The 23986-nt window shown below is 38.2% G+C and overlaps 1 protein-coding gene across 1 annotated transcript in view; it reads right to left on the reverse strand.

The window, feature by feature from the left end:
- Positions 1–23986, reverse strand: part of ush2a (Usher syndrome 2A (autosomal recessive, mild)) — a 216151-nt gene that overhangs the window by 155129 nt on the left and 37036 nt on the right. The window contains exons 8-19 of the mRNA XM_013910893.1: positions 23438–23539; positions 23103–23292; positions 21301–21515; positions 19011–19232; positions 16073–16166; positions 8950–9145; positions 7775–7905; positions 7136–7343; positions 4126–4409; positions 3567–3792; positions 3273–3410; positions 751–931 (exon numbers count right to left, since the gene is read on the reverse strand). Coding sequence (XP_013766347.1) covers positions 751–931; positions 3273–3410; positions 3567–3792; positions 4126–4409; positions 7136–7343; positions 7775–7905; positions 8950–9145; positions 16073–16166; positions 19011–19232; positions 21301–21515; positions 23103–23292; positions 23438–23539 — 2187 coding nt within the window. The remainder of the gene's footprint in view (positions 1–750; positions 932–3272; positions 3411–3566; positions 3793–4125; positions 4410–7135; positions 7344–7774; positions 7906–8949; positions 9146–16072; positions 16167–19010; positions 19233–21300; positions 21516–23102; positions 23293–23437; positions 23540–23986) is intronic.

Here is a 23986-nt window from a genome sequence, read left to right on the forward strand (position 1 = left end):
CTCTACAAGTGTGATACGAAAACAAACAAACAACCAGCAACCAAACAACACCAGTTTAAATGATAATTCTGGATTTTGTTCATTAATGCCGTTTGCAAAATCTGTCTGAGCATCTCTGATTTTCTTTTCGCATCGCTGATATTACCCACTCAACTCACATCACCAACCCTGCTTTTCTCTCTTATATTTTATTAGTCAAGTCTTTTCTTCCATGTGATTTTCTTTTCAAGTGTCCTTGCAAAGTAAACTCTATTACTGTTGCTTTTCCTCCCTCCATCGTCCGATCCCTCTCTACTGTGAGGAGATCTCAGCCACAGCCTGATCTCATCCTTTAATGTTTTAACACTGGAGAATACAGCAATCAGGCAAGGTCAGCTAACACACACACAAACACATACATACTGGATCACTAGTCAAACAGTTTGCGCACCATCTATCTGCTGTGACACCCTGTCGAGAGGAACGGATGTGCATGTGCGTACCACCATCACATGGAGGTTAAGTGTAAAGTAACATTTGTGTATAAGTGTTTGAGGTGTGTGTGCGTGTGTGTGTGTGCAAGACAGCCCGCAGGTAGAGACATGAGCGGTAAAGGTCAAAGCAGCTCTTAACTCATGTAAGTCATATGTCTGCCTAGCAATCTGTAAACTGTCTTCACAGACACTGCATCTGCTGTTGTGTTTGAATTTGTGCATGAGATGTGTGTGTTTATACAAGTGGTGCAATTAATAGAAACAAACTTATACTTACGTGCCCAGACCAGGGTTGAATCCAAAAAACATCTCACGACACTGGTCACAACGTCGGCCTCCCACTGAGGGATGGGCACACACACACTGTCCAGTCTGGCTTTCACAACTGCGATGCAAAGCTCCAATGGGGTGGCAGTCACATTCCAAACATGTATCCTGATCCGGAGAAAAGTAGTAGCCTGCGAAAAGATAAGTATAACATAAAGTAATGAGCATGCAATTAATTATACACTGCAGTCTTTTGATATGAGTCTGACAGCTCAAGGGTCATTTCCTTAATAAGAATAATAAACAAAACTGAGAATAAGAAACTTCATTTATCCTAAAAGTTTGTTGAGACTTACAGCAGTCAAGATATAACTCATTGATACAATAACTAAAAGACCAAAATAGATAAAGGTAAAAAAATTATACTAAAAAAGGAAACGTATTTAAACACAACAAAGTGGAACAAAGCGTGAAATACATGCAGTGGACCAGTGTGTCTATTACACGCTTTCCTGTGATATCTGTGCAGGCTTACCTGTTGTTCCTAGAATATTTAAAAGGCAGAGCCTTAAGTTTTCAGGCCCCTCTTCAATGGAACCAGCTTCCAGTTCTCTCTACTTTTAAGATCAGGCTTAAAACTTTCATTTTTGCTAAAGCATATAGTTAGAGCTGGATCAGATGACCCTGAATCCTCCCTTAGTTATGTTGCAATAGGTGTAGGCTGCCGGGGGATTCCCATGATTCACTGAGTATTTCTTCTTCAGTCACCTTTCTCACTTACTATGTGTTAATAGACCTCTCTGCATTGAATCATACTTGTTATTAATCTCTGGCTCCACAGCATGCCTTTTATCCCGTCTTCCTTCTCTCTTCCCAACCTGTCGTTGCAGATGGCCCCGCCCCTCCCTGAGCCTGGTTCTGCCGGAGGTTTCCTCCTGTTAAAAGGGAGTTTTTCCTTCCCACAGTTACCAAAGTGCTTGCTCATAAGGCGTCATATGATTGTTAGTTTTCTTTCAGTATGTATTATTGTAGGGTCTACCTTAAAATATAAAGCACCTTGAGGTGACTGTTGTTGTGATTTTTGTGCTGTATAAATAAAATTGAATTGAATTGAATATTGGGTTGAAATATGATACAATGTAGAGGTTAAATCTAAAATGAATGCAGTTATTGTGGTAGGAGATGGCAAAGATTTTCTGGATTTGTCCTTGTGGCGGTGTAGTTGAACGCAACCCTGTTGATATTATTTTTCAAACATTTCATATTCCTCATGATGATTGCCTTAACAGCTCCTGTGCTGGAACCCCAGTAGGTCCCTAGGCGATATAACAGTCCATGGACTCAGCTATTGATCAGCTATTCAGCTACTGCTGCCACAAATGTAATGTAAACAGAAATGTAAAAAATATTTAGCTTCTTTATTCTTTGCTTAATTTTCTTTTTACTTTTTTGAAAATCCACATGATAATGCTTGATGTTTTGTAAAACATCATCAACATTTGTCATTCTAAGACCAGGATCTGCTATTGGAAGATTTAACTTTAAGCATTCATGTTATATTGCATCGAAAATAATTAATCCAAACCTTTATCGCCTTTTATTTGTTTCCCAAAAGTTTTTTGATAGAGAGATACTCCGGTGAGAAACAGAAACAGACAATGGTAGAAACCCTGTAAGAGCACAATTGTCTGTTGCATATGCCAAACAATGTCAACTGTGATTCATTTTTTTCAGAACTACACTAATGACATCAAAATTGCATTGATTTTGAGCACAACTGCTATCATTTTGAAATAACCACTTGGTGCCACTGCTAATAACTAAACTGAGCCACCGTTTGTCATTTATTTGTAATAATATTTAACACAAAACCAATAACTGTGTCTGAGGTTGCATTAAGCACTAAGGTTCCAAATCACAAATCAATTCAGTTTATTTTTCTCAAGGCCGGCCAGATGATAAACAAATTAGATATTCTATTTAGCCACTTGGGCAAGAAATACTGAATGGCTGCCATGAGTTGGCAGTTAAGGAAATTAAAACAGTCAGCTTGCAGGAATGGAAGCGGAAATGCATTGAAATATCAGCATGATCAGACATTATAGCACAATTATACATCTGTTTCCTTATACCCACAAAGAATGTGACAACTTCTATCTTTATGTCTACTTTATTATCTATTTATTCATTATTTTTACACATTTTAATCAACACATCAATTCCCAACTTGTCATTGTAAAATGATATGAAGGCTCTTCTTCTTCACTGACACTATACGTAAACTGCAACCTCTTGTCCTGCAACACTAACCCAAACAGGTGCACAACTGAAGGATGCTTTTTCCTTCATTTTATTCGCTGTGATGCTTATGGTTGATTCCTGGCAGAGAGTGGCTGAAAAACGCAAAAGCTTTAGACCGGAAACACCCATCCCCCTTTTTCAAAATTCAGAGTCATTTTATTGGTGAACTTTTATGCTACAGTTATTTGTGAAAGTTTCTTATCATTTTTTCATCCCTTCTTTTGAACTCACCAGGTCGGCAGCTGCTGCAGTCCTTTCCATAGCGTGTTGGGATACAAACACATTGACCTGTGGCACTGTCGCAGACTGACCCGCTGACTGTTCCTTTAGGGTGACACATACAGGGTACACAGCCGTGGGACAAGCCCTCTAATAGGACACAAAACAACATCAGTAGGGCTGAATGAATTTGCACTTTTTAAATAATTTGTTAACAATTTTGTTGCATTTGAGTGTTTTATTATTGAGTGAAAAATAAATGTGTAACTAATCATGGATTTAAGTTGCAGTTTGGGGTTCTCTTACTCTCAACGTCTAAAGTCTGGTTATAGTAGTTGTGAGCACAGTTGGTGCACTGCACTCCCTCTACTCCCTCCTTGCATGGGCACTGTCCGGTCTGCATATCACACACACCCCCTGAAACCGTTCCACTGATGTCACACACACACGGCAGACAGCCCAGAGAGTTTCGCTGCTCCAGGGTGTGAAAATTATGACGGCAAGAATCACAGCGACGGCCTTCAACATGTTCCTGAAGAAAGAAAGATGGAATAAATGTGGAAAGAAAAGATTTCATACTAAACTTGTAACTTAAAGTATCAGGATTGGACAAAAAATTTGCCAGGAGCCAAGGATTAAACCGGTCTGTCTGACTACACACACACACACACACACACTAGCAATAATGCATTATTTTCCTTTTTGTGCTTCTATCATTTAATCTATATTAGTATTATATTAATAATCAGAAGATCAAAGCAAAACATTTTACAACAGAAAATACTGAATTTTAACTCCAATTTGTGCTTTATTTCCATTTTTATGGAAGTCAGTGTCTAAAACATTGTAAAAATGTCATACATGCCTTACACACACACTGCCCTGTGTAAGGATCACAGTCTGTCCCGGGTACTGTCCCCTCCTGTGAGCAGTCGCAGGGGGCACAAGATCCTTCCAGCCTCAAACCAAACAGGCCTCTACCGCATGAGTCACATCGCAGGCCACCGACTCCAGGTTTGCACTCACACTGGCCCCCCTCAGGTTCACAGAATGGACTGAGGGAACCCAGAGGGTCACAGTCACATGGCATGCAGCCGTCTGGGTGGGAAAGGTTCCAATAACCAAAATCACAGCGGTCACATGAAAGGCCTGCGATGAAAACAGGAGTGAGAAAGGGAGATAAAGAAAGAAAAATGGGAAACAAGAAAAAAAATTGATGATCGCTTGTTCACCAACTAGCAGTTAGCACTCCCTCTGTTTGCAGACCTTTGTATGAGAGAGTAAGTGTATGTGTCTGTCTAAGCGAGAGAGAGCAAGAGAAATGGTGGGTGAGTGTATAAAACTGCCATCATTAGGGCCAGGCCCTCTACATATGATGGATCACTTACCTAAGGCCAAACACTTAATTTTACTGAGCAGAAAATAAATAAATTAAGCAACTACAAGAAAAGAATGAAGGGGGGAAAAATAGGAAATGGAAGGATGGATATGAAAAATAATTTTAAAAATATGATCTTTTGTAAAACAGGAAAAGTTGAGTTATCTTTAAAGGCCAAAAAGAGCTATAGAGTAACATATGCAAAATTAACATTTCAGTTTAGTTATTAGTCTTAATTAACTTTCAACTTGATTAGGTCAGCATTTCATTAAACCATTATTAAATATTACTCCTTTCACTCTTTTGTAGTTTATTACTGCATATAATAATTACAAATATTAGTAAACACAAAGTCCATACATTTGCATGTTTTTATAGAAAAAACAATCTTAGGCTATACGACTAGTTAAACTATGCAGTGTGTGCATGCAGGGCTTATTTGAATACGCCATACGTATTCCATGACAGGCAATCTGTCCCTAAATGGATGCTCGGGGGCAAAGCAGTCACCATAGCCGTTTATAAGGGAGCGGGTGTTCATATGTGGGTGGGTATGAAAGTGTGTGCGCACACACACATTAATAATAACATACCTGTACATCTGTGTTAATGTGTGTGCGTGTGTGGGGCCTATTCTGTGTGGGGTAGACACTTGGCATTTCCCCTGGTCTGCCCATTTAAATGATTTTATAGATATGAATATATCTCTCTCCATATATCATATTTTACAGTAGTGAAATGAAGATATGTGTCAGTGTGTGTAGAGTGCAAATGTCCAACTGAGTGTATTAGCAGGTAAATATGCAGGCTGGCAGACTGATGGTTACAAACCTAACAATGATTTGATATATTGTACTCAAGGTAGATTTCCCCCCAAAAATGATATAATTTATAACGAATCATACACTTATAACAAAAACATCACTTACAAAGTGTTCTCTTTTAGAGCAGTGACCTGACCAACTCACCATTTACGAATCATATTTTCGCAATTAGACTTTCGATAAACAAACAGAAAAAAGGGGGGCAAAAAGAGATCAATAAAAGGGACCGAAAAGTGAGAACATTAGAGAACAGCCTGTGTTAGAAGATATTAGATCAGAACAGAAAGGATGTAATTTTGTTCTGAGGTGTCCACGTGTGCATGTGTGTGTGTGTGTTGTTCGGGACATGGCCAGCCCTTTTATCAGTAGCCAGCTGGTTAACAGGCTCATGCATCACCATTTCAAACACTATTATGTACACACTGCACTCTGGCACCTTGTTATGAGTGTGCATGTGTTTCTGCATGTGTGTATCTGAGTCTCCGTGCACACATTTCAATTCCGTCCTTCTGAAGCTTGCCTGCCATTGCTCTACTCAAAGTATCAGCTTGGCGATAATAAATTGCCATAATCAAATCTCATTTCTGAAAAATACCTGTGGGAGCAACCAAACAAACAAGGACAGAAAAAAAACCTAAATGGGTCTTGTAAGAAGGAGTGTGAAAAATACAAGGGGCTGCAGCAGTTTGTTTTAATCAACTTGGCATTGAATTAGAGATTTAAATACCAGCTTAGTCCTTGATGGGTTGCGTGTGTACACACACACACACACACACACAACCACACACACACACACACACACAAAGAAACTCTTACAATTTACAATACATAGCTAAGCAAAGACACATTCATACATTTTTTTTAAACATACACATAAACACAAACAAACACTTATACACATGCCCGCACTCACACACGCAATGTGGACCCTTGATAGCAAGGCTTAGCAATAACCACGATGCGTTGAGTTGAGGAGCGTTGGCCGGTTTTGCATTTCATATGAGCCTGGTCTTCAAAGACACACAGGGGAGAGAGTGAAACCATTTATCACAAAGAGAAGCACGACGGCTGGAAGCACCGCCAGCAGAAAAGCCTGTTTATTTTGGCTGCCACAACAGTTTGGGATATGAGTGTGTGTGTGTGTGTGTGTGTGTGTTCGTCAGTGTGCATGTTTTTCATCTGGACCCAGTATCCCCACTTTTTTTGCTTTTGCGTACACCTCAATGAGCACTCCTATGTACGCTGCTACTGGACAATTAAATAACCATTGGAATAACAAAAACTCAAAAAGTTATTAACAAAAAGTTATTAAGGAGATTTTGTGAAAAATTTTTTTTTTTTTTAGCCGATGTGATTTGCTGTTGTGTTAACATACCAAGGTCAAACGATAGCTGATCTTACCCTTTTCAGCGTATTATCTTAACTCAACATTCAACTTCAATGCTTGACTTTCAGGAAAAGGATCTAGGAATCTAGGAAGATGCCTAAAAAACTCATGTTTTACACCTACATATAAAGAGTGCTGTTGAAAGAAGCAGCTCCAACAGTCTCCTTTGACAGATGCACACACAAACAACTTTAAACGCAAGATTTTGATTTCTTTCAAAAACAAGACCTTCACCATTTACACCTGTAAAAACTAAGCTTTCTTCAGTGGTTTGAGATCTTTTTACCTGTGACATGGGGTTTACAATGGCACTGTCCTGTGTAACGGTTGCAGCTGGAAACTGCCCCTGTAGAGGTTCTCATGACACCCATGCCATTGCAGTTACAGGAACTGCAACCATTTGGATTTGAGGCTGTGAGACCAAACCAACCAGGCAAACAGTCTGCACACTGACGGCCTGTTACTGCAGCTTTACAGTGACACTGACCTCCTATCTGAAAGTGACAAATGGAGAAAGAGGGAAAGATTTTAATCATAGATTAACGTGGTAAAGCGGTATTTTACTTTCTTCTTCTTTTCTAATTTTTTCCAATAAAAATGTGAATATAAAATAATAAAATGTAAGTATTCTGAGATTATAAACATGAAAGTTACGCATTTCAAAACAGAGTCAAAGAACCATATCTCTTTACTTTGCACAGACGGATCATGGTTGAAGTGAATTTGTCCATTGCGTTGTATTTGCTGACGCTTAAAAGGTATCACCAATAGCATGCTATTTCCTTAACAGCAATCATAATAGGTGTTGCAATGTTTATTGTAAAATTACTACTTCAAAGAGTGTATTTATAATTACAATAGTCTTAATATACACATCCTGTATTGATTATTAAGATCGTTCTATATTGAATGTAATGGTGTCTACCTGCACACAGTCCATTCTGCCGTTGACCGTTCCAGCAGTGTAACAGTCACAAGGCTGGCACACATCAACTGAAGTGGGATCACGGTCCTCGAGCCTGAAAAACCCACTTATACACTGCTCACAGTTCTTACCTGATAGGAAACATGGAGAAACAAGGCGATAAAGGGTGAAAAAAAGTCAATAGATAGAAATCACACAGAGCACAAAAGAGATACCTCTGCTGAAAATGTCCAGTTTAACCATAATTGTTTAAATGGTAAGGTGCTTTTTAGCCTGACGAAAAAATATAACTACTGCATGATTGAATTTACACATAGGAGGGATTTGAGGCTATAAGTCCGAACCAAAAGGGATAAGAATGATTAAATTTACCAGTGTCTTTACGTTTATTAGTATCTATAAGGACAAAAACAAAGTGGAATTTAAGACAGCCCATGCAAATTAGTAAAATGCATCGACATGAAGAAAACACAGTGAAATGACCTCAGTAAACAAATTCCAGATGACTTCTCAGTATTAATCAATAGTTTTAGGTATTGAATACAACATTAATTTCCTTTTATTTATTATTTATTTATTTTTCAAGAGAATAAAGCAGAGTATGCTTTAGGTTATCACTGGAGTCATCTGATTATACAACTCTAATGTAACAAAAGACACGAGAGTTAGATTGTTTTACTGTTACAACAAATTGTGGGTTACTCATTTACACTCACCTTAGCTCTGCTCAGATTAGGCTATGTAATTAAACAACATCAACATAATGCACTTGAAGGGTGTTTCTACAATCTTTTCCTCACTTTTTAAATCTACTATGGGCATGGGAAAGTCATTTTCCCAAGGGGCCACGTTAGAAACTGGGACTCGTGGAGGACCACACCAATAATCTTATAAAGAGATGTAAAGAGATAAATATTGAGATGAACTGAGTTCAACTTATTGCAGTGGCCCTTCACAACACTCATAGTGTCTTATCTCATCTTTTGGTAAAATTAACTGGGTTTTCAATATCTGCATTTGTAAATGTTTCATTGATTCGTTTATATTGGAGAGAAGACAGGAAAGCTGGGAGAAAGACCTGTGGTAGACATGCACCAAACAGCATTGGGGTGGATTCAAACCTAGGCCTCTGCATTAGCCATATAGCATATAATTTGCCTTTGCTAAATCTGTACCTGTGGTGTTGTGCATGCAGTTGTCGCAGACACCTCCTCCTCCTCGATAATGCTCATCTGGATGGTCATCAGCTAAGGCATCATAATGACAGGAGAGGGCGTGGCCGTGACACTGACAAGGTCGGCAGTTCATAGGTTGGAGCTGATCACCTGACCTGAATGGCTTGTCATTGTAGAGTGGTGCACAGCTTTCGCACTGTGAAAAACAATTACATTGCGTAAATATATATGGATGTACATTTTTTATTTGTGTACGGTGACATACTTTAAACTGTACATATAAGTAATATAATACATTTAATATCATACCCATGTAAAAAAATTATTTATTAACAGAAACTTAAAACCTACACAGCTGTCATAGCGTGAAAATACAAAATACATAAAACAAACTAAAACAAAACAAAACTGTACAGAAAAATCATCCCAGAAAAAGTGAAATGTTTGCTTTTATAAAACAAAGAGTGATATCAGGATGGTAAAAACTGGAGAAATAAATGAGCAAGTGGAGAAAATGTAAAAAAACTGTAAAATCGAAGGCCCACTGAAATTTTTAATCTAACGAGAGAAGAATAATACACATAATGGCACATAATACTGATGTATTCTCTGCTATATTAGAAATAAAAACACTACATTCAACCACACACACACACGCAGAGAGCATAGGGAAATCACTGCTACTAATGAGGAATGACTTGTAACTGCCAGCACTCTCTCAGAGTCCCACTTTCATGTCAAAATAAACATACCAAGGTGTGTGTGGTTGTATGTGTGTGTGTGTGTGTGTGATAAAAAATGCATTTTTTTGTAGCAGAGTGCAGCAGAGGCGAGAAGCAGCAAGTACAAGCCCTTTGATTTTGTTCAGCAGTCAGTACAAATTATAGTGGACAAGGGGGGCTTCAAATGGTGGGATTAAAAATGTATTAAAAAACACAGGAGTTCCTCCCATGTGTGACACATGCAGACCTGCACTGGTCCTATTATGTATGACACACAGAGGAGGAGGGAAGCCAGGGGAAGCGAGAGGGAGGGGGAGAGAGTAGATCAAAATGGGGAAAGAGGTTCCTATTTCGTGCTGCATGCGAGAGAACGGAGTAAAAGTAAAAAGGAACCGAAAAACTGATGGAAACAGAAGAGGAAGCAAAGGCCAGAAATAATCCATAAGCAGGGGACAATGTGGGGCACAAAAGGAGACAAACAACAAAAAGCAATGGATACATGAATAAAATTAATGCCAGCATAATTACAACATGCACAAGGTCTGCACAAGGATCCCCTTATCAAAAAAGTGCTTTGTATTAGCACAACTTAGTGAAACAGCAAGAAAATTCTCTTGAAATGTGATGTATGCATTCAAGCATCAACACAGAAACAACAAGAGACAAAAAGAAACAAGTCTACAAAGACACACACAGAGACACAACTACACACAGGCAGGGGCACGTCTTGGGACACATAATTCCACAGGAGCACTGAGCTGTTTGCATGTTCCTGTTTGTTCTGTCACTCTGCCTGCTCATCTGTCTGCCATGCTGTTTGGCCTGAGGTCTATCTGATGTCTTACCTACAATAAGTTCCCTCCTGTACGTCTGTCCATGCTTTTTTTTCCTCTTTCTGCCCATCTGTCTGTGCTTTTCTGCCGGTCTTTCAGCATCTCTATGCCCCAAACCGTTTCACATATCAAAGGTACTTTTCTTTCTGCACTCCAAATAGAAAAACCTCACTACATCTCACTCTTCGTCCAAGAGCGGGAGTTTTCCACTCTTCTATCACTCTTTCATTCCTCTTTTTGCCTCCTCTACCTCTGTCTCCTCTATCTTCCCACACTTCCTTCCTTCATTTCCCCTCTATCTGAAAAACAAATCACTCTGTACATCTCTCCCTGCTTCCCACCTCTCCGATTCCTCACTCCCTTCCCCCTGTCTCTACTGTCCCCCAACTGCTTGTTCTCATAGCCACAGTGAGTATGTGAGCAGGAAATATTACCATACCAAATGAAAGGGGGAGGTTTTTTTTTCTTTCTTCTCTTTTCTTTTCATTCAACATTGCGTTACCTTCTCTCTCTCCCTGCCTGCTAATTAGTTGAGGGACTGGTGTTTGGCAGTTAAAAGAAGAGCGCAAACGCTCATTCTCTTCCTCATACAAAAGGTTTTGATGGCGCTCCATCATCTGCACACAGTACTCACAGCAAAAAAAAGAAAAAAAGAACAGCACATAAGTAAAACTGAGTTTAAGTTCCTTTAATTCTATTTGCTTTAATCTTCTGCACATAGTCGCTGCACTGTGAACCCAAAACAACAGAAAAAAGTTATTTACTAAGCTAATTTTTGAGTTTGGCATTTCTGTCAGTTACTCTTTAATGTCACTGTTTTTCTTTTTCAACAGTTTCATGACAGAACATTTATTCTTAATGCAAAAAGAAAAAACAGAGTTAAGCTAAGGGGTGCATGTGTGTGAGTATGAATGAATGTGTGTGTTTTGGACTGTGAAGCCAAGGAGAGGATAACATCTTATTTTCACTCTTGAATGTTTGGACAAAACCTGCTGAGTGAGGAGACTACTCTAATGGATGTGTGGACATTTAGATGGCCTGTCATAGGCAACTGTGTATGTTTGTGTATGTATGCGTGTATGTGTGTGTGTGTGTGTGTGTGTGTGTGTGTAGGCAAGTGTGTGTCTATATGTGTATGTGTAAAGCTGCTGGGACAACTCATCTTATCCTAAATGCCATGACCAATTTCACGCTCTCACTGGAAAGGTCGTGGCACTGGCTTGTGTATGTGTGAGCAAATTTGTGTGTACATATCCACGTTGTGTGTATCTAAAGTTAACCCAGTTAACCCCTGTGCAGGTGAAAATCTGCTGCTGAGGCACACTTGAGCCACAGAGATCCTGGACAATGCCACTTAATGTCACTAGCCATCAATATCTCTCAGACACATGGATAGAAACAGAAAAACATGTTCAATGTCCAATTCAGAGGGCACATATTATATATAAATACAAAACAATTTTACAGTTTCCAGGATGGCAACTTCTATTCTAATCACAGTTTTTCTACTACAAAAATTATGTTTGAGCATATCCTGCAACAGAACAATCTAGGTCACAGGTTGATGATTGATTTCGTAATAATTTCATCACATCTATAGCTGTATGGCTTGAGAAAAGAGAAGAGCGCTGAGCTGTTAACCGATCACCACATAGGGATACATAGTTGGACCAGTGGCAGTGTAAGATGTCAATTGGCTTGGTATAGACAAATATATTATAGAGCATCTGGCAAAAAGCCTGATCCAAGACATCTTTAACATCCATCCAAAAAAGCAGAATTTCAACATCACACTGAGGGATGTTTTGGGGCTGTCCTAGTTGATGTGCCACTGCAACATTTTGTGGAAGTTTGGGACAGTACTTAGATTCATTAGGATCAATTTTCATCTTGGGCATGAAACACTGCTCCAATGGATATTCAAGGGAAGAACATATGTACCTGTGTTTTGTGGACTTGGAAAACGTTTTTGACCTCATTTCTTGGGGTCTTATGTGAGGAGTGCTTAGGAAGAATTGCGTACTGGGCCCATTGCAATGGGGATATTTCAGTTCCTGTATATGTTCCGTAAGAAACTGGTTTGCGTCGCTGGACTCATTCCCAGTGGGTCTTGGACTCTGCCAGGGATGCTCCTATCCACTAAGTTATTACTTTTTATGGACAGAGTTTCTAGGTGCAGTGAAGAGGTGGACAGTGTCCAGTTTGGTTGCCTTAGGATCTTGTTTCTGCTTTTTGCAGACGATGTGTGTGTGTGTTTTTTAGATTCCTCAATTGACATCTTGCACCTTTCATTGGGGCAATTTGCAGCTGAGTGTGAAATGGATAGGATGAGAATTAGCAGTTTCAAGTCTGAGGCCACAGTTCTCGGTCACAAAAGAGTAGAGTGTCCAATCTTGGTTTGGAATGAGAAGCTGCCCCAAGTAGAAGTATCTCTGAACTTTGTTCACAAGTGAGGATAGAAAGGAACAGATACTGAGACAGAGAGGTGCAGAACCTGCAGTAATGCAGAAGGTCTTGATGGGTGGGCACAGGGAGGTCTAGGCGTCTCAACTCAGATTGCTGCCTCCAAATAAAATGGATAGATGCAAGGATGGATGAACTACTACTCTGCACTGTGATCACCTTTTACCAGGTCCTAAATGCATTCAAAAAATATGTAGAGGGGGGTAAAAACGAATTGTTAAAGAACATTTTCTTTAACTCTTCCAAGACACACACACATGCACACAGTCACAAAGTTAGTTCACTTGTCCTGAATCAAGTTCGATTTAACTTTCCCTCATGATTTCAGGTGCCAATAAAAGAGGACGGTTCAGACAAAATAAATGTGCAAAAATTGAATTTGGAGTTCAAGAACCATTAACTGACACAGGCATTTTGCAAGTTAAAACCGAGTAATCTGATGTACAATGCAGTATATGATATAACTTTCAGATGTGATGGAATCCATCAGTTATGTAGACAAACAGAGACAGAGTGACAGAATGAGAGATCAAGTCTGACACAGAGTGCACATAAGAAAGAATCAAAAGGAGAGTGCATGTGTGTCCGTTAGTGCGCACAAGTGTTTAAGTGTGTGTGTGTGAGATGGAGAAAGAGTTTAAGTGTGCTTTCTAAGGCCCCTGTTGATCATCTTGACACATGTCTGAGCATTTCTGTCACTTTAATGTCACTGTGGAAATTCTGCAGATTAGTACAACATCCGTCATGGTGCTAGCCCGATCCAAGTCAACAGAACGCATGCAATATTAAACGCTAATATTCCCCACAGCCTTTTATGCTCCAATATTACAGAGACAGAAGAAAGGCCCTGAATATTCACTCAGAGAGATGACATGGACAGGTTCGGGAAAAAAGAAAGTGCACACAGGCTCACACACAAATAATGACTCTATAAAGACACGTGCACATATTACACACTAATGTATTTCACAGAAGTGTAGCTTCTGTAGAGATTAATTTACATAAAATATATCCATGCTTATTCCACTACATCTCTCCAACACAAAAGAAGTAATGTATGTACGAGAGAAAAGGAAAGAAGCAGCTTGGGAGGATGGATCGACCTGAGACAGGAAGAAAAAAAGGAGGAAATACAGAATGAAAAATGAAAAACAGAGCCAAATAGGAATGAATTAAATACTTAAAAAGTGAGGCAATAAAGAGTGAGAGGGAATAGAAAAAAACAGCTGAGTGAAATGAAGCGAAATACAAACAGAAAAAGAAAGAGAACTGATTAGAGATGCATGCTGAGGGAATGCAATTGTTCTAGTCGATTTGAGACATTATTTAAAGTGAGACCCGAGAGAGAAAGACAGAGTGTGTGAGAGAGGGAGCGATCGACAAAGAGAAGAGGGCGGAGGTGGGACAGGGACCTAAGAGTGGAACGACAAATGTGGTGTATAAAATAGAGAAAAGGAGAAAAAAAAGGGGGAAATTTTTTGTCATAGTCTGAAGATTATGACTGAAGTTTAGTTTCTGTGTGTGTCTGTGTGTGTGAGTCTGTGTGTGTGTGTGTTTGTAGAGCACTTTCTGTGATAACTTTTATTTTAGTGTGAGGTTCATGTAAGAGTAAAATTATTAGATACATGCGTGTGTGTGTAGGAGGCTGTCTGTTATTTGAGAGCAAAGTAAAAGAAAGAAATTTAACAGCTGCTAGCTGACAGCTGTGCGTCTCCATCAATGTACTCTGTTGCACATACACACATGCAGAGACACACACATGCAAAAACTAATGCACAGACACAGGTGTATGAATGATACATAAGTAGTGAATAATGCAGGCTGTCCTGTGCTACAGTGAGGTGAAGCCGTCATATCGAACATTTCACTGCAGACTACAAGGGGTTTTTCTTAGGGTGATGCCTACTACTACCTTACAAGTTGTATTAGCTTCCAGTCAAACTAACATCTGGTCACACAGTGATGGTTTAGGTCAAACTACTCCTTCTGTTACCAGTGTGTGAATACTCACAAGGTACTTTCGGTTTCACCTTAAATGATTGGCAACTATAACCAGAAACTCTACAGACTGCAAAAAAGACTACATTTTACTTAACAACTTATGTAGCAACTACCCAGCTAACTGCTGCAAGTAGCATTCCAGTAATTCACATACACATAAAACCATTTTCTCTAACATTTTATGAAAACAACTTTAGGCAGACTTTAGGTCCATTTGTTTTAGTGGATATAAATGAATACACAGTTTAATCAGTTTAATCATAATCACAGAAACTAAACTTCTGTCATAATCTTCAGACTATAATTATTGATAAAGGCAATTCTCCATTACATATGATGATGAAATGAAAACGTTTCTAAATGAACTTAAATATCAAATGAGTTTTATCAATCATCACTATTAGCATTGTGGTCCGCATATAAACAAGCTGGATTTCATTTCAGGCATGCATACTAACATTTGGATCTCATCTGTTCCTTTTCTACTTGTTATCCACTTTTGGTCTAATTTTCTGTCATGAAAATCATGAGTTGTTAAGCACTGACTGCTGACCGTTGCTGCCTGGTTTTGCATGATTCCAAAAACAAGATGGCTTACTCAACAATTTTCTGAGTAAGATGAAAAAGCTCAACAGTCCCTCCAAACCTCTTAAAAACCATTAGAATAAATATAATCAAGATGGAAAGAAAAGTGTTCAAATAAATACTTCTGCTACGGTAGGCGCGCGCGCGCGTGTGTGTGCGTGCTTACGTACATCTTTGTATAATTTATTAAAGAAGTTCTTTGTCATTAAGAAGGAAAGTGCTTAATTAGGACCACGAGGAGGTTTTCCCCCAGGGGATTCCTCTGTGATGAGTGTGTGTGTTTGTATGTGTGTATGTGTTTTTAAGTTTAAACATGATATGTGCTGTGTGCCTGGATCAAATGTAGATATTAATTATTGTGAAATCAAACCCATCCACAAATGTTGAGCCAAAATATGTAGGACTTGTCAACATGAAATTCTAATGACCTCACAATACACTATTTATAAAGCACTACCCACAAGATACTACTAAAAGAGTCGTTGTGATTTGTCATATAAGAGTTTGTTTGTTACTTACATTGTTCCCCTTTGTGTGGCTCTCTGGCAAACACAGGCATCTGTATAGTGTCACACTGGTATCACAATGATCTGCATGGCCGTGACACTCACACCTTCCCAAAGACAAAGAGAAACATTGAAAATAAACAAACTGAAACTGTGTTTTAAAACTTTGATGATGAAAATTTTTAATTCCCTTATGAAATGTGACAAGAAAAAGCAAAGAAACATCATGAGAAAAGCTCTCCCTCCCCGAATGCTTCAGTCAAGAGCTCCATAGTGCTACTGGGAAGTTTCCATTCAACATTTATAAATGCCATCCTGAGAATCATTAAAGCAACATAACAGGTAGCAGACACATGCGCACACGTGTGCACACGACAGTCATTTAATTATTCATTCAGATATTCAGTTGCTTTCTCTCTTTCATTCTTCTCTCTGTGTATCCTTTCACCTCTTGTTCTCTTAATGCCACTTTCTGTTAAAAGGTGACTTTATTAATCAAATAAGAAATATATATAAAAGTATCTCTATCGTTTCCCCTGACCAAGCCTTTTTATACACGATTTTTGATTTGTGGTAGAACACACTTTTTAGCTTCATTGCTTTGGAGATCTGTCTTAAAAAAAAAGAAAAAAAAAAATAAATTAAAATATATACTAAAAAAAACTTACCAAAAATATCAAGCTTAATAAATATATTTAAACAGTTTTTTTAAGCAAATGAAGCCTGAACTGATGAGAACTTCCAAAGTAGGATCGCAGTTGGGCCACATTTTGACCAAACAGCCATGTAACCTATCCAATTTTCTTTGTTGGCATACAAATAAACAAACTTCATCCTGAAGCCTACCATTTCACATTTTAAAAGCCAATTGTCTTGTTTCAAAAACAGCAGAAAAAAAGAAACTGATGGCCATCCAGTACTACCCCTCAGCCTCCTAATAAATCTGAAAATCCTACACCAATTTAGTCACAAGTTATCACATTCACAAGATTTTCAGTATTCATCTTAACCTTGAAGTCAAGGTCACTGGGATTTGAACTCATCCAAGACTTTTGGTCGAAGCACCTATGGTATCAGTTTGAAAATCCTACATCGATTCATTCACAAGATTTTTAGAAAACTTGAGGTCAAGGTCAGAGGTCAACGTCACTGGAATTCAAACCCATCTGAGATTTGTAGTAGATGCACCTGTGATATCAACTTGAAAATCCTTGATGACTTCCTTCTTGAGTTATTGCATCGATAAAATTTTTAGAAAATTTGATCTCTGACTGTGACCTCAAGATTAGAACTTCGTCCAAGACTTTTAGTAGAAGAACCTACGGTATCAATTTCAAAAGCCGACGTTGCCTTGTTCTTGAGTTATTGTATTGCTCACCTGGCTGGGAGGAGGACAACAGCCCATAACCCATTTACAGCTGAGAGGAAAAACTACAACTAATGCTGGAAGATGAGCAAGCTAAAACTCAAGAAGCTTTAAGCGGGACTCCTAAACCACTTTCACAGATGAACTCCAAAGACAGAAGAATCAGGTCCATGCACTACCCTAAGTTGCATTTCCTCGATTTTAACACAAAACAGGACATAGTCCATGTCTGATGTGTTCTGACTACTGGAAATACTCTTTGGTTTTAGCAGATGGAAGTGACTTAGTAGAGCATCAAGGAGGCTTGACAAAGGACAACTACTTATTCACTATGGCTTACTTGTTGTCACTGTATCTAAGAAGGAATACTACATGTACTTTACACTTGGATTCTGAGAGGCTAAATTAATTTCCAGTGCAAATGAGTTTGATATGTATGATTTTAATGAAATGCGTATGTCTGCAATGCACATGTAAAATTGTGGGCAACAGGCACATCTTACTGAAATGTTTTTTATGTTCTGTTCTGCAACACTTGCTGAAAATTTTTGGTTCAATTTTTTTTTTGCTCTTCTAATGATACAAAATATTTAAATTAAATAAATACACTAGAAACAATATCCTTCAAATGGCATAACATACTATAAAGTAACTAGTGCAGGTATATAATAATAGTCAGTATGTTGCAAAAATATAAGATAAGAGATATTTCTTTTATTTCTACAACAGAGAACAGAAAAATATTGGGGTTTCTAAACTGTCACCATGGTGATAATGTTTCTGTATTTAGATGTATTGTAATATAGGATTGTTATGTCTGTGCTACAATGTAATGCAATACAATAATCTAAGAGGCATCTAACATACAGGGCTTAAAAAAAATCCAACATTCACAAAACACGCATGCTAAAATGATTCCTCTCAACGTACTTATTTACTTGCTCTATAAAGAATGACGACAGTGGAGAGATGGAAGAAGAATGAAAGATGTGAGAGACAGGAAGAGATAAAGAATGCACAGATGAGATTTCAGCTAAATCTCTGTTTCTCCTACTTCACTGTAACAAGCTACTAATTAAAAGAGCTTAGAGGGAGGGGGAGGGGGAGAAAGAGTTAGAGATGATTGCCTCCTGCATAATCCTATAATTACCACAGTCATGAAAAACAGTCACTCTGTCAGTCTAATGAAGAGATGTGTTCACAATTACTCTCAGAAAGCTCTGCTGAAACTCAGCGGTCTGTGTTTGTCATAATATAAGCTCTCACTCATTTTTACAAAGAAACACTGGGAAGATAGTTAAATAGTTCTTTCAACCAATTATGCCACGTAAGTATGTAAAATTTGGGATGTAACAGGATCACAATTAGAAGTATGCCACTTATAGTAGTCCTCTATATTAATTTGTGAATTTGCAAAAAACATGCTAGGACTTCTAAATTCAGTGTGATGCCAGCTTACCAGAAATATCATACAAATGTCACATTTACCAGTCATTTAGTTTCTATGCTCTACCAATGATTTACAAATCCATATAATTACTTGATCTCCATTAGCCTGCCTGCATAAGTATTTATAAATTTTCACCTGCCACTGATGGTGATTTCACTGATGCCAATGGATCTATGTCGCTGGTTCACTCCAACTGCTCTGGTGTAGTATTGTCCACTCATATGTATTCTGACCTGGGCAGCTTGTACCATCTCCTGTAGGATAGGTGTGTTGTAGAAGTCATTGTAACCTGGCCTCAGGGGTGGCTGAGGGGTCAGCAGGCTGAATGTGATGTTACCTCCTGAGAAGGGCACGTCACTGATGCACATAAACATTACACAAAATTAGAAAAAAAAAACCAAGAAAATATTAGATTTTTTTTAAAATAAAAACATAATCACATAATCAAAATTTATATTTGTGAGTAGCTGTAAAGCACTGTTTAGATCTATATCGCTAACAAACAAAGCTGCACTAACAAATCATTGATTGATTGATTGATTACATCTACCAGGAAACTACAGAACACAAACACCAAATTTGGTCTGAGGCCCAAGTAATAGAGTACAATCCTAAAGCTGCCTTCTGGAGAACAGTTACTTCTACATTTTAAAGTCTACAAATCTTTCTGTAAACACTATATGGAGAAGCTTTGGGCAAAAGCTCTTCATCTTTGAATGTCAGTGTTTTAAGTTGTGTTGTCAGCAACATGACAAGGTTTGTTCATAGCAATAAACAAGAAGGCTGCAAGAAAATACTGTCATAAAATTCTAGTATTAAACAATCTACAGTATTTGAGATCCTTGTAGATTAATAGCAATATTTCAGTTGTTACTAATGAGATAATGAATAACCCAGAAAACTGCATATTACTGATATGTAAATATACAAGTATGAAAGAAATCTAGGCCTTTACAAAGGAATTGCCAAAATGACAACACAATTCATTAATGCCTAATAAAAAACTTCACATCAGAGTTTCTACCAAAATCATTTTGTGCCACCTCTCACTTGCCTTTTGTTTTTTTGGTGTCTCATCAAGAAAAATAATTGTTTACCTGTTCGTAATGACACGATTTAAGGATTATCTAAACTGACTAAGGCATGTCTAAATGTATCCAGCCAAACACTCCAATGGACTCAGATGTTTTGTAAGATTAATTCAATCTAGCATGATAAAAGCATACTAGATTAAACAACATAGTTATATACATATTTAAACTGATCTCATGCCAAACTTTGTAATACGAATAACTCTAAAGGTTGTATGTGATATAATTTGCCATGTCAAGTAAAAAAAACAAGTAATGGCCACATGTGATCTATTCATGCTTGTTCTGTCTAATGCCAAATAAGCCCCAGATGCGAGAAGCTATGCCAAGATTTAGTCCGACGGTGTATGTTAGACTATGTTCCAACTCTAGTTGTACATCCACTGCCAACTGACAGCGTGTGAGACATGTATACAAAAATGTATTTTTATATGTGTTTGTATTTCTTAATATACTAATCTAGCCCAGCCAGCAATTTCCTGTGCACTAGGAAAAATGCCCCAAAACAGGAATGGCCTAGTTTATTTTGAATGCATGGATTTAAATTTACTACATGTGTATTATTCAACAAGTTATCTGCTGTATTTATCAAGCTCATAATAAAAGAAATGGAACTAAATGTGATGTAACCCAGTAAATATGTGTCTACGCTCTTTCATTCTTCATGGACCAACACTACTACGTGGTCAGTCCTTGAAAAAAATATGTAAGCACTTATAATGCTGTTGAGCCTATTCATGATGTTGGGTTTCTATTGCATCACTTCCTGTTTCATTTTGAAATTGTCAGTTTTACTTCCTGTATTTGTTAATTTTCCTTCCTTTATGACTATATGCCAGGCCCACATTAGTCTCACCTGTGTTGTCCTTCACACCTGTTTTCAATTAGCCAGTCACACGGCCCTGTATATATATATCTCCTATGTTACACTTCTGATTTGCTACAGTGTCTTGCACTTTTTGTCAATGTTTTGTTTTTCACTTCATTTGTTGGGTTCTCCTTGTATATGACCTTTTAGACTGTTTAATTGACTGCTTTTTGCCTGCCCCTATGGATTATTTTCTATGTTGACTGATCTCTTGGATATGATCAGATCCTGCTTTTGAATTACAGATTTACATTTTTGGACTTTTATTCTGCCTCCTGGTGTCCTGTGTCCCTTTACCTCTGTGAAGGGACAGTTATGATGGTTCAGAAGGTTTTCAAAGGGTTTTATGAGGAGTGGGCAGTACAATTAATTTCACTTCAGTTATCAACATCTAAAAATAGATATTGAGCTTTCCTGTAAAAAGCTCTCCTTATAGTAAACAATATGAACTTTTCATCCAACCTACCTGGACAGCTGCAAACAGTTGACTGAGTCCGGTCTTAGTAAAGGCCCGTTGTTCTCCATTTCAAACACATTGCAATTTCTGGCCATATACTGCCAGTCCAGCCATGGCTGCTCTGTGTTGGTGTTATTCTCAGTGTCTGTGAGGTCATCCTTTCTTCTCTGGATCACAACTGACTCAGGCATGAAGCCACTAAACTGAACAATAACATAAAATACCTGAAGGAGAGAGGCGTAAGAGTTGACGTGAACAGAATACGACTTGGAACACCAGTTCACTTGTAGACTCTAATACAGTTGAAAGCATTTAGCAAAGCTTACCACGGTGAAGCCTCAGTTTTTGCCACAAAAATTCTGCCATCTTGCACCGTGCTATATTAAAAGGTATAACTAATTTTCTGCATTTTCACAGATAACAAATGAAACACTAAAAGACATTAGTCAGGTGCTCTGTTGCATCGTGTTTAACAAATGTTAATAATTACATTTTTTGTAATTTGCGCACTGAAAGGGAAATTCAGCTAAATACAAATACATCTGAGCAAGTGGTTAGCAAACCTCAAAAAAAAAGCAGCATGACAAGGTAAAGTCATTCATTCTACTCCCTCTACTGTTCTTCTCCTCCCACTGGGGCATACCATCAGACACTAAGATATCAAAGCTACCCCAATACACCACAGGAAAATGCCAGTTTGCTGATGCAACATGGAACTCAACAACTCATGCTCACATAAGAACATAATCTGTATCTGTGTTCAAATTAAAACAATGCAATTTTGTTCAAAGTCGTTATTGAGTTTCCAATATGAACAATCTAAATTATAATTAAGGACTTTAGCAGAAAATAGACAGCCATCACTTCCACCTTTTCAAAAAGACACCCAGAAGTAGTCTCTTATCACATACAAACCATGTGTGTGCCTGTGTGTACAGTAGGTGTGTCTCTCTTTAAGTGTTATCTAGAACTACAGAGTGGGTTGGGACACTGGGTTACACAGTAGGGAGTGGACTAAGCCACCACTACGGCACAATCCCCACACCCACCCCACTTACTAACATAAATACTTGAAACCTCAGAGAGTGGCTTTTATCTAGGGACTTGAGTTGGGCGACCACATCAGGACAGCTCCCAAAATCCTGCCCACACTCACATACACAGTTCAGAGAGAAGAGGAATTAGTCTTTTGACAACCCCAGCGTCAACAGAGCCAAAATCTAGCAGTCTTCCTCTCTTTCTCCCTCTCTGCCCCTCTGTGTGTGTGGCATTGAAGAGCTTAGACAGAACTGTCCACTGCACACACACAGGTGCAAGTGCAGATACATATTGTGGTGTTTGAATTGCAGCTTTTCAAATTTATACTAGACAACAATGGCATTTAGTTGACTGTTCAAATAAAATGATTTCTTATAAGGTCATCACATTACTTAGACTATCCATAGCAAGCACTAAATCTCAAAGTAAAAATAAGTTTACAGTAAACCTGATGCACCTATCCAATACTTTTGCTGTGCCTGATGAAAATTATTGAATGAATTAGCCTTTCAGTGTAGCCAGACAGCAGGTCTGGTCTTAAACTACAAAAGAAAAACATTTGGTACCAGGCCTATAGATTCTGTGCAGGCAGATGTCTGTACAGTCTTTGTCATAGTTGCTGCAAAAGTACAGTAACACGGGAAAAATAAGGGAAACTCTCAAAAACAGTCTCATGTTTGCCAAATGAAGCCAAAATTACAAATAAATTACAATATTTAAATTGGATGTTTCTCAAAACATAGTGGGCTCATGGCTGAAATGAGGTGCATTACCTGGTACTGTCCATTAGCCAAATCTACTGTAATAGTGACTCCTTCATCCAGTTCCTGTGCAGTCATGATCTTAGATACCCATGTGGTACCCATGTCCTGATCGTTGATATAACTTAGTGGATGGGCATTAAGGTTCAGTCTTAAGACTCTGTCATTGGTGGTGTCCTCAACCGCATTGGGGATACAATATCTGTTAACGGTAGCATAATATAAAACTAGTGTTTTAAATAGAGGAAAACTAATTTATTATTAGTTTTGGTATTACAAAGTAACTCCAGCTATAATATTCAGTTTTGAAAAAATGTACAGAGTAAATAAAAACTGTGATACTGTACCTCTCAATTAGAGGGTGCACCCTTGGGTGAGTGGGAGGACATCGACACTCAGACTGGACATGGAGCTCAGGGAGGACTCCTGAATACAGCTCTACTATTTCCCTGGTAAAGGAAGAAACTATACATTAAACCTAAATTCTGAACACAGAATGTCATTGCATGCAGACTAAACTGGGGATATGAAAAAAGAAGAAAACAACCAAAATTGAAACCAAAATATAAGTTAACAGCATTCTTTATTAAATTGTGTTAAATTAAACTATATAACTGCTTTATATATATACTTAACGCTGTAAAACAAAAATCTGATGGATTTCCATTTTAAGAAAAAATCTCAAAGCACCTGTTAATGTCCTTTCGACTAAACATTTAGCTTAAACTGGTTAATCAAAGCCATAATTTGAAACTTCAGCCTTTTGTTTAGTGCATCTCTAATCTTGTCAGCTGCTCCCTGTGTGGAGTACATCACTGGTAACCAAAAGACTAATTGCTTTGTATTGAAGTCTCAGGAAAATCCTCTGGAAGCAGTATGGATTTTAAGATGCAATG

The sequence above is a fragment of the Pundamilia nyererei genome, unplaced genomic scaffold, assembly GCF_000239375.1.
Source record: "Pundamilia nyererei isolate P.nyererei 1_Seehausen unplaced genomic scaffold, PunNye1.0 scaffold00051, whole genome shotgun sequence".
NCBI lineage: Eukaryota > Metazoa > Chordata > Actinopteri > Cichliformes > Cichlidae > Pundamilia > Pundamilia nyererei.